Source organism: Musca vetustissima, unplaced genomic scaffold, assembly GCF_032173495.1.
Source record: "Musca vetustissima isolate MV318-11 ecotype Yass unplaced genomic scaffold, APGP_CSIRO_Mvet_v1 utg311, whole genome shotgun sequence".
NCBI classification, from domain to species: Eukaryota; Metazoa; Arthropoda; class Insecta; order Diptera; family Muscidae; genus Musca; species Musca vetustissima.
Window position 1 is genome coordinate 276080 of NW_026880468.1, and position 21866 is coordinate 297945.

Below are 21866 nucleotides of genomic sequence, written 5' to 3' on the forward strand. Positions count from 1 at the left end.
GAAAGATTTGGAAGTGATAGAAATATAAATTTGATAGATTTTCATTCATGTTTTTCAATTCTATTTTGAGCATTCGAAAATATTACATTTTCAAAATAAATATAATTTGTTGATAATTTGTTTGTTTGTCTGTCAAATGACGTTGACACTATAACTTATATAACATACAACAACAAATTTTGATGTGGTTGTTGTACAACAACACTTGCTGTTACCTTCTATTATTAAGTGTGTCTGGTTACTTTTCCAGTAACATTTATTCAGTAAGTTCTAGTTCAGAGAGTAAGCCTTTTTTACTCTCTTTTGCGATAATATAGAAAAAATTAAACAGGCAACATTTAGTAAGATTTTCAAATAAACAGCTGATTCAAGAAAACATTTGATTTGCGCCAAAATAAACAACAAACAAAAGCAGAACACAATTATTTGTATTGCACTTAATATTAAAAATAAAATGAATAACAAAAGAAAAATTGATCTGGTATGTTCCCCGGGAACATTTAAGCTTCCTGCAACAATACATTGCCCTCTATCTGGAACTTGCCTAAAAATATATAAGGAATTAGTTTCTAATTTAATAACATTTTGCATTACTTAGGAATTTTCTTCCATTTTCTGTAATTTTTATTCAACTTAACTTCAAATTGAACTTTGCAAATTAAAAAAATGTTTTAAATAATTTTTGTGTTTGGTCAGAAAATAGCTGATCAGAAAATAAGTTCGTTCGTTTACTCAATAATTTGTACGAATTTGTACAAATTATTACAAAATGTTGTTCGTTTACCCAAAAGTCCAGTAAAAGAGAGTGAATTGAGAGAGCAGATTTGACAGTTGTGTTACTGAGTATTTGCAAATTCTTACAAGGAAAATTTACTCAGTAAGAATTTCCTTGTACCATCAGCTGATATTTAATCAGCTGCTTTGTTATGTTTTGTAAACAAACAAAAAAATTTTCTCAAGAAAATTGATTGTTTTGTGAATTTTATTTTGATTTTGTATCATTAAATACCAAAATGGATGAAGAAAACGCAAGTATTTAAAAATAAGGTAATACAAGAGCAATTGGCGAACGATTTTTTAGGTTCCAAATCCAAACAAAAAAGTGTGCATCCCTAACATGTCTGTAAACATCAATCAACATCAATATATGTATTTCCAAATAAATAGTTAAAACTTACCGGTCACAACCCTTTTAAATGTTTGTGGGGAACAAACAACATCAATTTTCCGCTTGTTATCCATTTTTCTAATAAAAATGCTGTTTTTTAGTTTGCGCCAATTTGTTTGTTGTTTTAATCAGCTGTGTCAAAACCATCTTTTTACTGGATGTTGTTCGTTTACTTTTTGCAGTTTTCTCTCTTGAGAAGGAAAAATTCGTATTTACTCTCTGCAAATTCTTACTGAGTAAATATTACTGGGAAAGTAAACGAACGAACCTAATGTCTGAGTTGCAAAATCTTACTGAATAAAATTCCTTCAGTAAACTCCAGCAACTTTATTGTTGTTCAACTGTCAAACTTGCTCTCTCACATGACTCTCTTTTACTGGATTTTTGTGTAAACAGACAACATTTAGTAACATTTGGTAACAATTGTTACCAAATATCTAGTTAACAGACAAAGCTATTATACCATGAAGGGAGTTTCAAAAATAGGTGTGTCTGTAAGTTCTAGTTCAGAGAGTAAGCCTTTTTACTCTCTTTTGCGATAATGCTGAAAAAAGTAAACAGACAACATTTAGTAAGATTTAGCAAATAAACAGCTGATTCAAGAAAACATTTGATTTGCGTCAAAATAAACAACAAACAAAGGACGACCACAATTATTTGTATTGCACTTAATATTAAAAACAAAATGAATAATAAAAGAAAAATTGATCTGGTATGTTCCACTGGAACATTTAAGCTTCCTGCATCAATACATTGCCCTCTATCTGGAACTCGCCTAAAAGCATATAAGGAATTAGTTTCTAATTTAATGAAACTTTGCATTACTTACGAATTTTCTCATAAAAACAGCTGATCCAAAGATGGCTGAGTTTGCAAAATCTTACTGCATAAAATTATTTCAGTAAACTCCAGTATGTTTGTTGTTGCTGAACTGTCAAACTTGCTGTCTCACTTGACTCTCTGGATTTTTGATTTACTGGATTTTTGGGTAAACAGACAACATTTAATAACATTTGGTAAAAATTGTTACCAAATATCGAGTAAACAGACAGAGCTAATGTAAGTATTTATTAGAGTCGTGCCTAAATTCATGCGTAGGCGTACGAATTTATTCACTTTAAAAGTTAAAGGGTCATACCAAATTTATTGCGCTACGTACAAAAATACTCACCTACTCAACTTTTTAGGATTTGATATACGTCCGTATTACCCAAATACGCAAAGACTTTATTTACATTTGTGCCAATTGAAAGCGGCGAAAATGGATGGAAACATTTTTTTTCAATTGATCGAAAAATGTTTACTTTTATAGATACACAATTTTTTTAATAACTGAAATTCTATTATCAAAAAAAAAAAAAAATATTCAAAATACGCATTGTCAATGTTGAAAAATTTCAACTTTATATTTTTATACGCAATGCGTATTTGGGTAACATTTATTGAAATATATGTATTTAACTTTTGAGGTGAATAAAATCGTACGCATACGCATGAATTTAGGTACGACCCAAATACATGTACAAGGTAGATGTATTAGGTAGTCGCATCGACCCAGTTGTTTGTAACATTAAATGTCAAAACAAATTGTTGTAATGTAGAATTTGCCTTAATATATACATAACATAAATATTCAATTTTGAAAATAAAATTAAACCAATTTTGTAAATATAATTGAATTTTTGTGATTTGTGATTAAAGAAGCGAAAAAATGAGTGTTTTTGCATTTGTAAGAACTGGAATGTTACAGGTAACCTTTTTTAGTGTTACTAAAGATGTAGTAAGGAAAATGGATTGGGAAGCAGCTTGTGGAGTTCAATTGCATACGAGATGACAGATACGAAGATACCCTTTTCATTTCATCAACTAATACATCCGATTTCAATGTCATTGACAAATGTATTATGGTTGACTCTGGTCATCTACAAGAAGACGCATTGGAATACGTATGTGGATACGTTATTCGAAAACTTTAATATGAAGATGCCGAATATGTCACCGCCTCTATGAATGTTTATTATTAAAAGAGCCTAAATTTGAAGACCATTTTTGAAATCGAAATGTAATATTGAAAATGTTTTTGACAATTTGCTTTACAAACAATAAAGAAACAATTTTGAAACCATATGATTGTCACTTACACCTTGGATTCCATAAATATTAAAAATATCACAGTCGTTCTAAATTATGGTTGCACTTTGATTACAAATTATTGTAGAAAATGGAAATTGCTGGTTGAGATCTGGCAGTCGATATACGAGCCGTTACAAACTCTTGGATCCACACAAACTTATAAACTCGTTATGTAGGGTATATTAATAGTTTGTTCTGATTGGTTGAATCAAATTTGCCTAAGTTTTCAAATGCTGAGGCGAATAAATTTTTGTTTGCCTTGTTTAAAAATTTTGACATATTATGTTACCAAAAAAGTTGCTTTGTGTAGTAATTCGCCGATGCGACTACCTAATACATGTGCCTTGTACATGTATTTCAATGAATGTCTGAATTTAGATTAGGCGAGTTTACTTGCGGCAAGTTTTTGTTTGCTGGAGAGAGGGGCAAGGGGAATAGAAATTGAAAAAAATTGCTCGTACCGACAATTTTCTGGCAATTCGTTTTGTGTATTTTGTTTGTAGTGTCAATAATTTGAAATACCAATCAAGAATATTTCCAAAAAGAAATATTTTTGAAACCGAATTGCCTTGTATAAACGCATGAAGCAAGTTCAAAAGAGAACGATAATAATTGCCGCTAGTAAACTCGCCTAATCTAAATCAGGACAATGTTACCCAAATACGCATTGCGTATCAAAATATCAAGTTTAAATATTTCAATATTGACAATGCGTATTTTGGATTTTTTGTTTTTTTTTTAATAGAATTTCAGTCATTGAAAAAACTGTGTTTCTATAAATATAAACATTTTTCGATCAATTAAAAAAATGTTTTGATCCATTTTCGACGTTAATTTAGTTTTTTGATTTAATTCGAATCTACATTTATTCAAGAATACGGCTCCATACAAGAATTTGATCGGCACATCCGACTAGCTATCGGCCCCAGGGAGGTCCATAACCCGCCAACCAAATCAGGGCCTAACAAGAATTATTTTCAACATGTATAAACACGAAACAAAAGGACTAACATTACACACACGGAGAACATTGTGATGATTCTGGGTCCTTGGTGGCCGGACCCTCACCTGCCCTCCCTTCCATGGTCCACAGGTCCTCTCTAACATTTATGTGGACCCCAAATACTCCTCGAGTTCGATTCCCCCTCCTACAACGTTTTCACCCCTCCCAAATGATTAATGTCTACTCCATATTCATTTTTATTATATCTCTAAACATATAAATTTATTCATTCTAAAGCATAGTGAATAACAAACAAAACGAACTCACTTATGCTTACCGACAACAATCTCGAACACAAACAAAATATAGAACAGTTCACTTAACACCTATCATGAATTAGGACCTTCAATACTATAGTACTAGGGTTATCGGAATGTTCCTCCGATCCGATTTGACTATGCTTCCTGATGTCCTACCTAATTGAGCTCAGTTAGTCAGTTATATCAGTAGCTTGACACACTCTAGTCTCTTTACCACACAAATACCCTTAGACTTATGTATTGGAATGCCCTTTACAAATAAACAAAATCAATAAAAATCTTATAAATACTAGTTAAAATTGCTAAAAAAAATATATAATTAAAAGTTATGTTACTAAAAAAAATGCAAATAGATAAATATTGACTTAACTTAATAGCTATATCGTAATTTATGTTTTTTCAGCGCCTAACGGACGGCTACACTTTTTGATGCCAGCAAATACAGTCCCAATTCGGACACTTTTCTTTGCACATTTATTATACCACCTGGCGTTTGAGGAGGATTCTGTTATACAGACTGCAATAATTCTTTTACTTGTATAATACACCACTACAATAAAATGTCTTAGCTAGGTTTATACCACCGCTACAAGCGTTCAGCAGCTGTGATTTTGTTGTACCGTTTCACCACAGACAGGGTATTACACAACCTCTGGTTTATCGGCAGCTGTTAGCCAGTCGTACACCGCTGTGCTATATTTTACACAGCACAAAAAAATGCCTAATTTTACATAAACGGCAATCGCTGACCGACTCGTATTTATATTTCTTTACGGGCTTTTGTTATATGCAGTCCTACCTGGATGTTGCTATACTTATCCAGCCTTGTCTCACAATGACCACTAGCTGCGCCAGTTCACTATCACTCGCTTCGGGTTAGAAAATTTTCCCCTCTTACGCCAGTGTATCTGTTTAATAGAACACTACTTTTTAGTAACTGCTAATTATTACTATGTTTTTAATTCCGCACTCACTTTATTTGGGTATATTTAATTGTTTCTATTTTTTTGGTTATAATTTGGTGTTTAAATTTTTACTCCACAGTGCGTGTTAAATCAAAATGTCTTTCTTACTTTCTCACACTTTTCCATCGATGTTCCCCTTTTATATGTGACTTTCCCGATTCCCATATATTCCCTAATTTCCCATGTCATTGCTACTCTATGTTGTTCCCTTTTTTTCCTTTTAATTTATTTGTTGTTAAAATATTCATTTTTGGCAACCATTATTTAAAATGTGTTGTTTTTGCCATCCAGCCGCCCGTCATAGTTCAGGGATGGTAAACTTTTGCAGTGTACTTTTTAGTACCCGCTATGTACCAACGCCCGGTATGCTTGACAGCTGACGTTGGGTTGACATTTGATAGTATGACATTGAAATCATAACAAACCGCATACATTTTCTTTTGCCCGAAACACCCAACTCAATTTCGACATTTATTCAGAGGAATTGCAGGAGAATTTTAAGGAGTACCTGATACAACGTTGTTGCTCCAGCGTCGGTTTGTACTTTTTGGGCTTCCTGTGATTTCTGCGGCCGACATGCATGTATCTGTGCGACTACAATGCATTCTTTTATTTGCCGCCACGTTATGCCCAGGAGTAGATGACTGACCTGATTGCTTGGCTTGCTTTATCCCAGCCGCAACAAAACTCCTTATGTGACGAGCACGCGAAGGAACATATGGTGTGCGGAATGGTTTATCTTGGACTTATGCGTTGCGTAGAGACCAACGTGGGGAACTCCCACTCCCTGATGTCTCATCGGCCGGGCAATTTGATACGGATCTATTAGGGAAGTAATTTTCGTGGGTGGCTGTATATACAAGATCATTTACTTTTTGGGTTTTGTTTTAGAATCCCCCGGGAATCCGTCATACTATTAAAATCTGTAATTTACTGGATTTAGTGAATAAAGTTTGTTGGCAGTAACTGGGTGCCCACTTTTGGATGTTTATAGTGAGTATAAATCGTGATATAATCTAACTCTACACGCATAGGACATTCACAATATTGTTACTTATCCTATATTGCACATAGTTTTATATCACCATCATGTTCTGGCCAAGAGGTGTATCACAGTTGAAATATCACATTTTTAGGTCTTTAGCGTGGACCATACCTAATGGTCGACCCTGAAGATCCTCGATTTCATACATATTGTTCCCAACGAGTTTGTTTATACGTACTTTTGTGAATTTTCGTGAAAACTTTGCATTTATATTCTTTTGAAAATCACTAAGTGTATAATTCCTGCGAAATGCTTCTTGGCCGGGAGCAAATTTGATCACCCTTGATCTTTTATTGTACCGCCTTGCACTGGCCTCATATGCTTTGTGCATGTTTTGCTTAATTGTATCTCGTATGAGAGATAATCGGTCATTTGCCTTTAATTGGAGTATTTCATGGTCAGTTAGGGATTTCAATTTCCTTGCTAAATTATAGTCAGACCCTTTTGTGTACATGTGGTACCCAAATAATGCGAAAAAAGGTGTTACACCGGTGGCCGCATGAACAGAAGTTCGGAGTGCACACTCGATTTCCGACAGGTACAGATCCCAATCTCTATGATCTCCTTCCATATAGGCTCTGATTGCGGCCAGAACGGATTGATTAACCCGTTCTGACGCATTCGATTGAGGGGAATATGGAGCTGTCTGCATATGTTTTATTTGATATGCCATTATCATATCCTTAAACAGCTTAGAGTGGAACTGTGCACCATTGTCGCTGTGCACCGTTTCTGGAACTCCGAACTTCCTAAATATTTCTTCAATTAGAAATGTTACGACGTTATTCGCCGTCGCCTCTTTCATACATTTCAGGAATACGAACTTCGAAAAGTGGTCCATGACTATGAAAATGTAGGCATTTCCACTTTTCGACCGAGGGTATTTACCTAAAAAATCTATATATATCTTTTGAAACGGCCTTTCAGTTTTGACCTCATTGCCAATCGGCGGTTGGGTATTATAGTTAACGCTTTTTGTCTCTTTGCACGTAATGCATTTACTGATGTACTGCCTGACTTGCGTCACCATGTTGGGCCAATAAAATTGTTGCCTAATTCGGTTGAGAGTTTTGGACACGCCCCCATGAGCAGCTATGGGCGAATCGTGGGCTTTCTGAATGAGTGTGTGAGTTAAGGAATCGGGAACCCATACTCTCCACTCATACTCCCCTAACATTTCATTTTGGTTGGGGTTCATTCGCTTAAAAATTATCCCATCTTTTACTTTTAAGTCAGGAAGTCGGTCTTGGTTAGCCTCAATACTGCTCTTTAAATCTTTATATTCACCGCTGTCAAAGGCAGTTGTTTCACAGTCGAACATCTGCTCCAAATCTAATTCATCTATCGTAGGGAGTCTTGATAACGTGTCAGCCACAACGTTTTCTTTGCCTTTACGATGTACTATTTCGAAACGGTACGATTGTAGCTGTAATGACCAGCGAGCGAGACGGCCACTTAAATCTTTCAAACTCATAAGCCACTGCAAACTTGCGTGGTCTGTTATGACAGTAAAGTCCATGAGTTCCACATATGGACGGAACTTTTTCACTGCCATAACAGCCGCAAGACATTCTTTTTCCGTAACACTGTAGTTTCTTTGGCTCGAATTGAGCTTTTGAGAGTAAAAGGCTATTGGGTGTTCGTCTCCCTGGTCATTGAGCTGGAATAGTACCGCTCCAATTCCATAGTCCGACGCATCGCATTGTATAAAAAATCGTTTACTAAAATTAGCGTGGCGTAGAACCGGAGCAGTAGTCAATGCCTTCTTTAGACTCTCAAATGATGTGATAGCTTCCTCCGTCATTACAAACTTCTTTGACTTTTTCAACGTATCTGTCAAAGGGGCAGATATAGCGGCGAAATCCCTTATGAAGCGCCGATACCATCCTGCAGTGCCCAAGAAGCTTCGGACTTGCCTCGGGTTTTTGGGCACCGCTATCTTTTTAATGGCCTCCACTTTCTCGGGGTCCGTTTTCAACACTCCTCCCCCAATTATGAACCCCAAATACTTCAGTTCCTTGAAGCAAAAGTGTGATTTTTTTAAGCTTATGGTCAGATTAGCATTTTTGAGACACTGGGCCACTTCTCTAAGAAGAGTAAGGTGTTGCTCAAAGTCACCTGATATAATTAGCAGGTCGTCCAGGTAAACGAATACGTTTTCTTTCAACCTGGCGGGGACGACCTTGTCCATTAATCGACATAAGCGCTGCGCGGCATTGCAAAGCCCAAATGGCATAACGCGGAATTGGTACAAAGGTCGCCCCGGTACCGTGAAAGCAGTATATTTCTTACTTTCCTCCTCCAGTTCTACTTGCCAGAATGCGTATTTTAAATCGACGCTACTTATATAAAAGGTTTCGTCGATCCGACTAAGAATTCCATCTATGTTCTGGAGAGGATATGCATCCTTCTCCGTTAGCTTATTCAGCTTTCTGGCATCGAGGCAGAACCTGTTTTTTCCGGGTTTCCTGACCACCGTGGTGCGGTTGCTCCACGGGCTTTCACTTTCCTCAATAACGTTTAGCCGGAGCATATTGTCTATCTCATCATAGGTAATTTGTTGGACCGCAGGGGACATTGGATAATGCCTATCTTTCACCGGTTCGGCATCCTTCACTAGCTTAATGGTATGCTTCTCAAGTTTGGTCCGTCCCAACCCTTTTTCTTCGAAGGTGTCAAATTCTTTGATGACTGCCTTCAATTTTACCATTTGTTCGTCATTTAATGTATGAGGTTTCAGTCGGTGTTCCATTTCGGTGTCTTTATATTCGACAATTTTTTGCGGTAAATATACTTCGCCGACGCCTAGTACTTGCGGGGCAAGGTGAAATGTTCTCCAGAAGTCTATTCCTAAGTAGAGAGGTTGCTGTAAATCTGGACATAGATATACAACCATTTTTTCGTTCTTTTTTTCATACTCGGCAATGACTTCAATTTTGCCAACAATTCTATAGTTTTGGCCACTTGCGGTAGAGATATTATGGAAAATCGGTTTTATTTCGATGTCCAGATCATTTATAAATTCCCGACATCCCGCTCCCAGAAGACTTACAGATGCCCCGGTATCTAACAATCCTTCAATCGGTTTTCCATTCAGGAAAACTTGAACGAAAACCCGGGGGTCCTGGTTTTTTGTCTCTACTTTAGCTATTGCGTCAATTAGGAATCGCTTTGTTTTTCGTATTTCTGCTGTTTTCTGCCTTAGTTTTAAAATACGTTTTGGTAGCTCATACTTAACTTTGCCTTCATCAAATATTCGCGCCTTAACTGCCTGATAATGTTTTTCTCTTTCATCGAATGGAATAAGGTGTCTTAAATTGGCATAGGTGTTGTTATCATCTTTAAAATTTTCTACTTCCACTTCGAAATCTGATCGGCGAGTAGCGCAAATGTTTTTTATATTGGTGGGTTGTCTGTCGGACGTGGTTCCCCCACAGCCTCCACGCCCCTCTTGTGGTTTCCCGATTGACAGTTTGGGCATCTGGGCGTAATGGTGTTCGGCTTGCCACATCTATAGCAAAAGAGGGCTCTCTCGGTAGAGGGACAATCCATGAACATATGCCCTGTTTTACGGCAGTTCCAGCAAATTAATGGCTTATTTTGTTGGTGTATCCTTAATGCCGACACATCCTCGGAAAATTCTTGTTGTGGATTTTGTTCGTCGTAATCAAAACTATCTATGGCAACCTCATTGACTTGTCGGTTAGGTCGTATATGGGTAGGTGCTGGTCTTGGGTCACGTCTGGGGAAATTTTTCTCAGCCTCTTTGCATTCTATTCGAAGCATTTCTACAGTTGCTATTGTCATGGGATACACAACAGCTTTAATATTGTCTTTTACATTTACTTTTATTATATTTATAGTGTCTTGGTCCGTAATAGGATGCATCAGACGGGATCTTAGTTGTCCCATGGCATGGAAATAGGCATCTACCGATTCGTTAGCCATCTGTTTGCGTTCCACGAGATCACGCATGGCTTCGAACGGAGATTTGGTCGTTCGATATTGGCATAGCAAGGCGTCTTTTAATTGAATCCATCCGGAGAAGTTACGAATCTTCTGCGACTGCCAAAACCAATCCAACGCTGGACCAGAAACTAGTACCCTGAAATCCCTCACTATCTCTTCCCATGGTACCCCATATTGAGACTGCAGTCGCTCTAGTCGGAAGATAAACTCCTCGACGGTGAGTTTTTGAGGATTTCCATCGAAATTTATACCAAATTTGTCGACTCTAATACGTATTGGTTCATTTATTACAGAGGTCAGACAATAATTACTATTCGATGGTATCGACTCTGTTGACGGGCAATTCCCGGACGCCGCAGCAACTAAGGCGTCTCGTTGACCCGCTGAAGGCACCGATGTGACATTGATGTTGTTATTGGTCAATGTCTGGATAGTGTGTACCAAAGTATTCAGTGTATTACGCATATCTTCTACCTCACTGCTGATCATTTCTTTCATTCGTTCTTCTAAAGATCTATCACGCATATTCCTAACCGTCGGGGTCACAAAGCGTTCGGCTCCCCCATCGTCTCCGTGCGGCCCTGATTGCGCATTATTGGCCCCTACTGGCCGATTTATAATTGAAGCCGAAAGGTCCCTAATCTGCTCATTTGATTGGGATGTGGGATTTTCTCGAGTAGCCATTCTTTTCCTTTTCAAATCTATTTTATCTTGATCTGAACCTTCATCAAATGCTGGTGGCCAAATTCTTTTCTTCGCCGTTTTAGACCTAGTTAACATTCCCCTATGGAAAATATTATGTTCTATCCTATAGTCTGTTACGAAAAAAAAACGAATATTGTCAATGGAAAAACGTAGATTGTAATAATAAATTCCTTATACCTTTCTATGATTATATAGTTATTTTCTCGGACGTATAATGTATCTATCCAGATTTTAGTCACTTAATATGTTCACTTCTAATTAATTCTTATTGTATGGGAGGTTTTATCGTTGTATTTTCAGAGGAAATGTCAGGAGTTCTTTATTTATTTTGGATATATATATTAAATCTTCACCTTGTAGAATTTTTTTTTTTTTTTTTTTTGAAATGCCTTTATTATCATAATTTTTTTTCCTGCGAGGTTTTTGCTTTTCATTATCTTCCATTTAATTATTAAAGGTGTCGTATATCATCACAATGTCCTTAATAAACACAAATTCTTTGAATATCTACTCAACGATTTGAAACTCATGGCATTTTTTTATATATTAAAAAAAAAGCGTTCATGGTCATATTGCATCTAACACATTTCTTCCGGTTTGGCTTATTTTCCTACCGTGAGATGTTACTACACTCAAATCGTCATCTAAAGATATTCCTAACTACTAACAAACAAAACAGAGCACAGGTCGACTGCACAAAAAACACATAGTTACACAGAACGAACTAGGTATTGCACTGACCCATTGTAGACTTCAATCCGGTCTTAATCCAATCTATCTAAACCTAATATTGCACATTTAACAGTTGCCTCGTGGCTCTGGCTGCAATATTAAATAGGTATCTTGGCATTTAACCAGATTTGCTTGGGCTATTCAAACTAATTGCTGGGCTATTTTCAAGTGCCTTGCTGTTATTGCACTGATTCTACTATCATTGATTTTATGACATAGAAGGATTTTTTTTTTTTTTCGTTTGGGCGCCATTTCTGTTACGGCTCCATACAAGAATTTGATCGGCACATCCGACTAGCTATCGGCCCCAGGGAGGTCCATAACCCGCCAACCAAATCAGGGCCTAACAAGAATTATTTTCAACATGTATAAACACGAAACAAAAGGACTAACATTACACACACGGAGAACATTGTGATGATTCTGGGTCCTTGGTGGCCGGACCCTCACCTGCCCTCCCTTCCATGGTCCACAGGTCCTCTCTAACATTTATGTGGACCCCAAATACTCCTCGAGTTCGATTCCCCCTCCTACAACGTTTTCACCCCTCCCAAATGATTAATGTCTACTCCATATTCATTTTTATTATATCTCTAAACATATAAATTTATTCATTCTAAAGCATAGTGAATAACAAACAAAACGAACTCACTTATGCTTACCGACAACAATCTCGAACACAAACAAAATATAGAACAGTTCACTTAACACCTATCATGAATTAGGACCTTCAATACTATAGTACTAGGGTTATCGGAATGTTCCTCCGATCCGATTTGACTATGCTTCCTGATGTCCTACCTAATTGAGCTCAGTTAGTCAGTTATATCAGTAGCTTGACACACTCTAGTCTCTTTACCACACAAATACCCTTAGACTTATGTATTGGAATGCCCTTTACAAATAAACAAAATCAATAAAAATCTTATAAATACTAGTTAAAATTGCTAAAAAAAAATATAATTAAAAGTTATGTTACTAAAAAAAATGCAAATAGATAAATATTGACTTAACTTAATAGCTATATCGTAATTTATGTTTTTTCAGCGCCTAACGGACGGCTACACTTTTTGATGCCAGCAAATACAGTCCCAATTCGGACACTTTTCTTTGCACATTTATTATACCACCTGGCGTTTGAGGAGGATTCTGTTATACAGACTGCAATAATTCTTTTACTTGTATAATACACCACTACAATAAAATGTCTTAGCTAGGTTTATACCACCGCTACAAGCGTTCAGCAGCTGTGATTTTGTTGTACCGTTTCACCACAGACAGGGTATTACACAACCTCTGGTTTATCGGCAGCTGTTAGCCAGTCGTACACCGCTGTGCTATATTTTACACAGCACAAAAAAATGCCTAATTTTACATAAACGGCAATCGCTGACCGACTCGTATTTATATTTCTTTACGGGCTTTTGTTATATGCAGTCCTACCTGGATGTTGCTATACTTATCCAGCCTTGTCTCACAATGACCACTAGCTGCGCCAGTTCACTATCACTCGCTTCGGGTTAGAAAATTTTTCCCTCTTACGCCAGTGTATCTGTTTAATAGAACACTACTTTTTAGTAACTGCTAATTATTACTATGTTTTTAATTCCGCACTCACTTTATTTGGGTATATTTAATTGTTTCTATTTTTTTGGTTATAATTTGGTGTTTAAATTTTTACTCCACAGTGCGTGTTAAATCAAAATGTCTTTCTTACTTTCTCACACTTTTCCATCGATGTTCCCCTTTTATATGTGACTTTCCCGATTCCCATATATTCCCTAATTTCCCATGTCATTGCTACTCTATGTTGTTCCCTTTTTTTCCTTTTAATTTATTTGTTGTTAAAATATTCATTTTTGGCAACCATTATTTAAAATGTGTTGTTTTTGCCATCCAGCCGCCCGTCATAGTTCAGGGATGGTAAACTTTTGCAGTGTACTTTTTAGTACCCGCTATGTACCAACGCCCGGTATGCTTGACAGCTAACGTTGGGTTGACATTTGATAGTATGACATTGAAATCATAACAAACCGCATACATTTTCTTTTGCCCGAAACACCCAACTCAATTTCGACATTTATTCAGAGGAATTGCAGGAGAATTTTAAGGAGTACCTGATACAACGTTGTTGCTCCAGCGTCGGTTTGTACTTTTTGGGCTTCCTGTGATTTCTGCGGCCGACATGCATGTATCTGTGCGACTACAATGCATTCTTTTATTTGCCGCCACGTTATGCCCAGGAGTAGATGACTGACCTGATTGCTTGGCTTGCTTTATCCCAGCCGCAACAGCTATAACCCAATTTTAATCACCATGTATATTGCGTCATAATTTTGTGTTCCAATTTTAATTGATAATAAATGATTTTTTTTTAAACCTTATCTTCATCAATTTCATTGCGTGATCATTTGTTTTTGTTTTGCAATGGCAGAGAGCTATTCATTCGGTGGTGTTAGTTTAGCATCTGTTTGTATTAACCTTGACACTGAGAGAACGTGTAGTGGTGGGTCCTTATCAGCAATACACAAATAGAAAATAAATTTTAAACGAAAAAGTTCCAGTTAGAAGGCAGATTTCGGATATTGACTGAATCTTGAGGAATATTTGATTTGATCTCCATTGCAATTTTATGGGGTAGGGATCGAAGTTGCTGTTTAAATCATAGGCTTCTGTATTCTTCATTTTAGCACACAAAATATATTTGTTTTGTTTTATTGTAGTTTTTTGTTTTCTTTTCTAGAAGCCTATCTATTATAGGAATAATAGGTGAAGGAGATGATACACTCATCATACAAAAAAATGGTTGCTTAATTTTATAGATAAACATACATATATAAATCATAAGTGTAATTCTATAACAATATAAATCACATGCATATCTTTGCTTGCATTAATTAAAAAAATTAATAATAATAATTTTCCTGTAATAATTGCAAAAAAAATATAAAAAAATGTGTAATAATAATATCAACAACAACAAAGCTATGTCATATCAAATTGTAGTTGTTGCTGTGGTGATGATAATTATTTAAATATTTTTAATATCCAAACGCTTGCACATAAATGTCTTGGTGGTTTTCTTCGTGTGGGTTGTCTTTCTTAATCCGAATCCGATGAAATATTTGTACAACTTGTCTTGGCCGAACGTTTATTCAACATATACTGGCCATTTTGTAAGTATGGACCACGATAGGTAACGGAATTTTTATCGGTTTCATAGATTTTCACTTCATACAATAGCTCGGGACGTTTGAGGGCCTGACGTACATTGTCCCATATGAAAACGCTGAGATTTTCTGTTGTACTGGGCTGCAAGAAAATAAATCAGCATGAATTAAAAAGGAAAAAAACAGGGTCTCCATTTTACTTACCGTATTTTGGAAGAATTCCACATCTTTGTCCAAATTCTTGTGATCCAATTGTTTGAAGATGACACCATCCATGGCGAATTTTAGGTCTGTTATATTCATGACCATGCCAGTGCGAACATCAATGGGACCTCGGACTGTTACTTCAACTATGTAGAAAAGAATAAAACATAAAAAAGAACTATTTATAAAAATGTTTTCAAAATAAATAAAAAAATAATAAAAAAATTCAAGCCTCAAAAAAAAAAAAATATTTAAAAAATCCACGCCCGCAGAGCTAAATGCTAACGGACGCCTCCACAGGTTGCGGATAGTGGGAAGCCCAATATTATTCATTGGGTAGCTGTGAATAACAAATAAACAGACGCGGACAATCAGCGGGCTCAGGGGGGCAGTCTGACCGAGTGCCTATGATCCATGGGCCGACGAGGCGAGAATAGCGCCCCTAAATAACCATATCAAAGGTCTGGGTTACTACCTTTTAAAATGACCTCCCTAATACTGGGGTGTCATGCGACCTCGTGCCCATCAGCGGTTCTACGGTTTGCAGTCAGGGTCCCGACTGTATTAGAACGAAGCCTTGTTAATACCTGGGCGCCTCGACATGCTTATTCAGGCTTAGCTGCCAAGCCCTTGCCATGGTAAGAGGCTATGCCATGGCCGACCTCAATCCCTCACATACAGCCGGATTTTAGTAATCATGCTGGAGAGGCAGTCGGATCATCTTCTCAACCTAATACAGGCAACCGGCACCTTCCGCATCCCGAATCAGGTCTTGGATGACTCGTCCTTGTCAGACGAGGAAGACATCATGGAAACTACAGTGATTAAAACTACGGTGACAAACACGGTAGAGACCATGGTGTCCCCACCGAACCATGGAGAGTCCTCCCAGTTGCTGACTAGGGAAGTACACCCTGGCGAGGTTGAAGATCAGAACTCAATCTCCACGGCCTGTAGTGATGTCGCGAAATTAATCAGGCAGTTGGCTATCGAAGCGGATACTGATCCTGATGAGACCCCGTCGATAAGATGGATGATTCTTCAGTACCAGTAACTCCTAGGCAAGTCGATGCCAAGGAGATCGCTACCAAGAAGATGTACCGGAGAGCAGTTAACTACTGTAACCGATTCATTGGACCGGACAGTGGCTCCATCACGGCAAAGGAGTTCCTTTTAATCGAGAAGAACCTCAAATTTGTCCAGAAGTTCTTCATGATTGAAAGGATCCCCAGTCCCAGTACGAAGACCACCATGCTAGTCCCTTCAAAGAAAGAGAATCCTGTCGGGGGTTCTAGTACACTTTGGAAGCTGATGCCTGAGACTTCTAAGCCCTCAGCACCCCCCAAAGGTAAACCAGTACGAAGACCACCATGCTAGTTCCTTCAAAGAAAGAGAATCCTGTCGGGGGTTCTAGTACACTTTGGAAGCTGATGCCTGAGACTTCTAAGCCCTCAGCACCCCCCAAGGGTAAACCGAGTACTGAGATGTCCAGACACCAGCATCCACAAAGACGGAAGGTAGGCGACTCTCGAAGTCGGCCGGAAGGAGAGCCCGTAAAAAGGCCTCCAAGAAGACCGATAAGGCACAACCACCATCTGGCAATCCACCCTCTGTCGATACCCAAGGCTATGACAATTGGGCAGTTGCTAGTGGATGCGCCGAAGGTAGCGAGCAGGTGCCTGCGGCGGTTGCAACCCCGGGTGCCAAATCTCGGCCACAGCCCACAGCTGTAAAGAGAATGAGGTCCTCGGAACAACAACTTGCTGCAAAGAGACCCACGCAGTCGTCAGCTGCACAAAGCTCTGCGTTTCCACGACAGAGGGGTCTACGATCCGAAACGACCCGAGTTATACTCGGCCAACGTCTGTCACCTCAGCCCATTGTGTAAAAGCAATAGGGTTGCTACAACAACAACAAAGCTCTGCTTCGTTTCCACGACAGAGGGGTCTACGATCCGAAACGACCGAGTTATACTCGGCCAACGTCTGTCACCTCAGCCCATTGTGTAAAAGCAATAGGGCAGCTACAACAACAAAGCTTTGCTTCGTTTACGTTGGTTGTAGCGTCGAAGAAGAAACCTGCCAAGAGCGGTGAGTGTGTAGTGAAAACCAAACACGCTGTCTCGAATCAGGTAGGCCAGAAACCTACAACGGAGCTCAGCGACTCTGCTGCTTCACAAGAGGTTCCGGATGATCTACGAGTATCAATCATGGACTGAGCTGACCCTGACGGGATCATCAGCGAGGATAAATGGTTGCTGGTCGACAGCTATCTGAAGGACCTCTTCCTCTAAGGAGACTGCGAACTTCCTTAAGAAGACAATAAGGCACACAATAAGAGAGAGATCAAAATTATTGTGGGGATCATAACAGATCACTGCAAGATTAGATCTCTCACTTCGAAGTGGGACTCCAGCGGATAGGATTACTTTCGTCTATGTGAGGACGAAGAAGAAATAGAAATAATTGAACATATCCTCTGTAAATGTCCATCGCTGTTTGGCAGAAGACATAAACAGTTTGGAAGATATGAAATTGATAATCTAACTTTCTACTCTAAAATAGCCCCAAACCAGATCCTAGGCTTTGTCAAAAATTTGACATGGCTAAAATAACCATTTCTCCGTTCTTCTTCTCTCGCTATCTTTTCTCCTTGCTCTTCCATTCTCACTTTTCTTCTCTTTGCAGGTAAAAAAGGATGATCACAAGGACATTAGTCTCCGAGTGGACGGTTGTTACTAACAACGGTACATCCCTAACCTAACCTATGGTCTTTGAAAAAATTATTTAAAATATCCAAATTATTTTAAAAAAATCCATGCTTGTTAGAGATTTTGTATATTTTTTAATCCACGCCTGTTAAGGACATTGAAAAAAAATATTTAAAAATCCATGCCTTATTTAGACATTGAAAAAAAATTGTTTTAAAACATCCTATTGAAAAAATCTTTGTTTCAGTTAAGCCTAAACCACTGTGCTAGAACCATATGACGCCATCTATATTTGACTATACTAAATGGTTGCTAGATTAGCTTGGGAAACCTGTTGCCATATCAATGTGTAGTTTTGAACTTGATTTATTTTCGTTGTTGAACCTGACATGACCTAATAGTTATGTGGCATTTTTTAGGTAGGTTTCTTTTTATTATCACTCACCCGTATAATTGTGGCCATGACCATTTGGATTGTTACATTTTCCATAGATTTCACGGTTTTCGGCATCACTCAAATGTTTACTGAAAATGGAAGAAAATACTCAAATGAAAAAACTGTATACATTGGGATTGGGGAAGATAATAAAAAATAAACAAAAAACCATCAACACAAAGAAATAAACAACAAATAATGAAAGTGAAAGGAGCTTTAACAAATAAATACTAGATGTGGTGGTGCAGTCGTCGTGCCGAACAAAGGAAAGTTAAAAATATGAAATTCCGTGGAAATAAATCATCATCGTCATCAACAACACCACTACCACCAGCAACCTTGGAATAATTGATATCTGAATATTTATTTATAAATTGTTTTTTGTTTACATTTACGTTCTTACCTGTGCAGGCGATGGCAAGCGCTAAAGGTTTCTTTGCGGGTTAAAAATGCAACAGGTTGCTGAGACATGTCGTAAAGAAATGAAATGTCGTTGTGTATGGAAGATACGGTTTGAGCAGCGTCAGCACACACGCACTAATGGACTTTGGAGGTTGGTTAGACAAATGTTAGATAGGTTCAAGCAGATAACTTCACCGCTTATTGATTTGATTTGTTTGTGGTTTGTTGCTCTATCTCTCTTCCCCTCTCTTTGCCTAAACAGAAACACGCGGAACTATTCTTGTGTTTAACACAGCCCCGAACACAGCAGCTGCAATTGGAAAACATGTTTTTGTTATTTTTAACCGCAAGCGATTTAAAATGACCTTCCTACCTCTCCTCCTACTCTTAGTTTAATGCAATTGTGGTTTATTTTTTTATTAACCGCAAAATTGTCTGTATATTTAAAGCTTTTTGCTTCCAGAATTAAATTTTTATTTACGTTGTTCTTTGTTTGGTACTCTCACTCAATAGAGTCGCTGTCGTTGACAGATGGCTGGCTGGCAGACTGCATATGCCACATTGCCATATTTGTTTGGTCAGCCAAACAAAATGAAAAACGTTCCACCAACAAACCGGTGTTTACAAATGCATGTAAAGAATAATGGCGCCAGTCTTGACTAACAAGAACAGCTGTAACACAAAAGGGGAGCAAATGACTAGTGTTGACGTTTCACATAGGGATGTGTAGATCGACTTTAGACCCAATTTAGCTGGCTTGTTACAGAACGGTTGCTCCATAAGCCGAGCTTAAAAATGATTTCCAAGCGCATCTCCGCCAATTTGAAAGACCACGTTCCAAGATGTTGTTTTCTACTTGATCTTTCCATCTGATTCGTGGCCTTCCCCTTCTACCCTTTTATATGCCTTTTGAGCTGGGGTATTCCCATTCATTCGCACAACATGGCCTAGCCATCGTAGTCGCTGCAGCTCAATACGACTATGTCAATGTCCGCGTATAAATTCCAAAGCTTCATTCGACGCCGATATTCACCGTCGACGCAGATCAAACCATAGATCTTTCGGAGAATTTTTCTTTCAAACACCCCAAGAGCTGCCTCATCTGCTTGCGTAAATACCCATGCTTTAGGTCCGTATAATAGCACGGGTAGTACCAGCCTCTTGTAAAAAGCGAGTTTGGTCTGGCGACAGGTGGCCTTGATTCTAAACTGCTTACTTAGATCATAGTAGCATCTGTTGGCCATCACAATCCTTCTCCGAATTTCAAAACTGATGTCATTTGTTTTATTTATGGCGGTACCAAGGTATATAAAATCCTTTACTTCAAAGCTGTAGTTCTCACGTTCCACAGTTGGTCGGAGTCTACTGGACGTCTTGCGCGTTGATATCATCAGCTTGGACGTCTCGCCGTTTACTGCCAGACTCACTTTGGCAGATCCTTTTCAATTTGTTCAAATGTGGCAGTTGCCGCTCGCAATGTTCGACCCATTATATCGATGTCATCGGCGTAGGCGAGTAACTGGTGTTGTTTGGTGTACAGAGTGCAATTTTTGTTCACCATTGCCTCTCGTATGACCTTTTCCAGCAGGATGTTAAAAAGGTCGCAAGACTTTGGCAGACTCCTGTCACCTTGTCTGAATGCTCGTTCGATATTAAAGGGCTCCGAGAGGTCATTTCCGACTTTAACTGCTGATCTTGTGCCAGTTATAGTCATCCTGCATAGCCGTGTTAATTTTGCAGGAATGCTGAACGTAGACATGGCTTTAAACACCTCTGAACGAATAGGGCTATCGAATGCGGCTTTATAGTCGACGAATAGGTGGTATGTGTCGATATGTTTTTCGTGGGTCTTTTCCAGGATTTGGCGCAGAGTAAAAATGTTGGATTTTCCAGGTCTGAAGCCGCATTGGTATGGTCCAATAATGTCATTGACCAGTGGTTTCAGTCGTTCACACAGCACACTGGATTGCACTTTATATGCGATGGGAAGGAGACTTATTCCTCTATAGTTGGCATATATCGTCTTGTCTCCTTTCTTGTGCACGGGACACTGGATGCTGAGGTTCCAATCATTGGGCATGCATTCGTCTAGCTAAATTGTACTAATCAGCTGGTGCATGCTCCTGACCAGCATCTGACCACCAGTCTTGAATAGTTCGGCTGGTAACCCATCGGCTCCTGCTGCTTTATTGTTCATGACTCGATTAATTGCTTTTATGACCTCATCTTAGCTAGGTGGTATACACTCTATACCATCATCTCTTATTGGTTGGGGTATCTTCTTCTTCTCCGCCACTATTTGATACCAGAAGCTTTTTAAAATGCTCCTTCCAGATCCTCAACACACTGTCTGTATCTGTCACCAAGTTTCCTTCTTCATCTCTACAGGAGGATGTGCCTGCACAAAACCTTCGGTTTGGTGTTTTACTCGTTGGTAAAATTTCCGGACTTCATTTTGACTCCTGTACATCTCGATTTGCTCACGTTCACGTTTTTCTTGTTATTTCTTCTTTTTCCCGAAAACACGTTTCTCCTCCCTTCTTTTCTCATGATAATTCTTCATAACATTACGTGTTGCTACTATCTGCAGGGTTGCCCTATACGCTGCGTTTTTCACATCAATAGCATTACGACACTCCTGATCGTACGATGGGTCTCTTGATGGTGGTTTTTGGTACCCCAAGTGTTGCTTTTGCTGCAGTTTGTAGGGAGTGGGCAATTCTTTGTCATTGTGCTTCTATATTATTATCGGGACAAGGGGTGATTTCGTCAAGCAGTTGGGTAAGTTGAGCGGAGTTAGCTTCGGCTACTACCTGTTGTGTATGCAGCTTTTCCGACGTCGAATTTCCGTGTTGTGTTAGATCGCACCTTTGCTACAACATTAAGACGAGTGCGAACATTGGCTGCCTAATCGATATTCGCTCCTCGGATGAATGTCTTCCGTCTACCACACAACATGATCAA

The 21866-nt window shown here is 38.4% G+C and overlaps 1 protein-coding gene across 1 annotated transcript; it reads right to left on the minus strand.

Annotated features, from left to right (window-relative positions):
• Positions 1-15082: 15082 nt before the first annotated feature.
• LOC133326144 (6-pyruvoyl tetrahydrobiopterin synthase-like) lies at positions 15083-18982 on the minus strand. Its single transcript, XM_061534823.1, has 4 exons — positions 18904-18982; positions 18510-18589; positions 15355-15500; positions 15083-15292 (listed from the first exon to the last, which is right to left on the minus strand). The coding sequence occupies exons 1-4, from the start codon at positions 18969-18971 to the stop codon at positions 15083-15085; spliced, it is 504 nt and encodes a 167-aa protein (XP_061390807.1). The 5' UTR covers positions 18972-18982.
• Positions 18983-21866: the final 2884 nt, after the last annotated feature.

Excerpts from the sequence above, each read along its gene's own strand:
- LOC133326144 (XM_061534823.1), bottom strand. The coding sequence starts at position 18,971 with ATGTCTCAGCAACCTGTTGCATTTTTAACCCGCAAAGAAACCTTTAGC. Across the intron at positions 15,501-18,509 it reads TCATGGCCACAATTATACGG|TTGAAGTAACAGTCCGAGGT; the intron begins GTGAGTGATAAT and ends TTTTCTACATAG. Across the intron at positions 15,293-15,354 it reads TGGAATTCTTCCAAAATACG|CCCAGTACAACAGAAAATCT; the intron begins GTAAGTAAAATG and ends ATTTTCTTGCAG.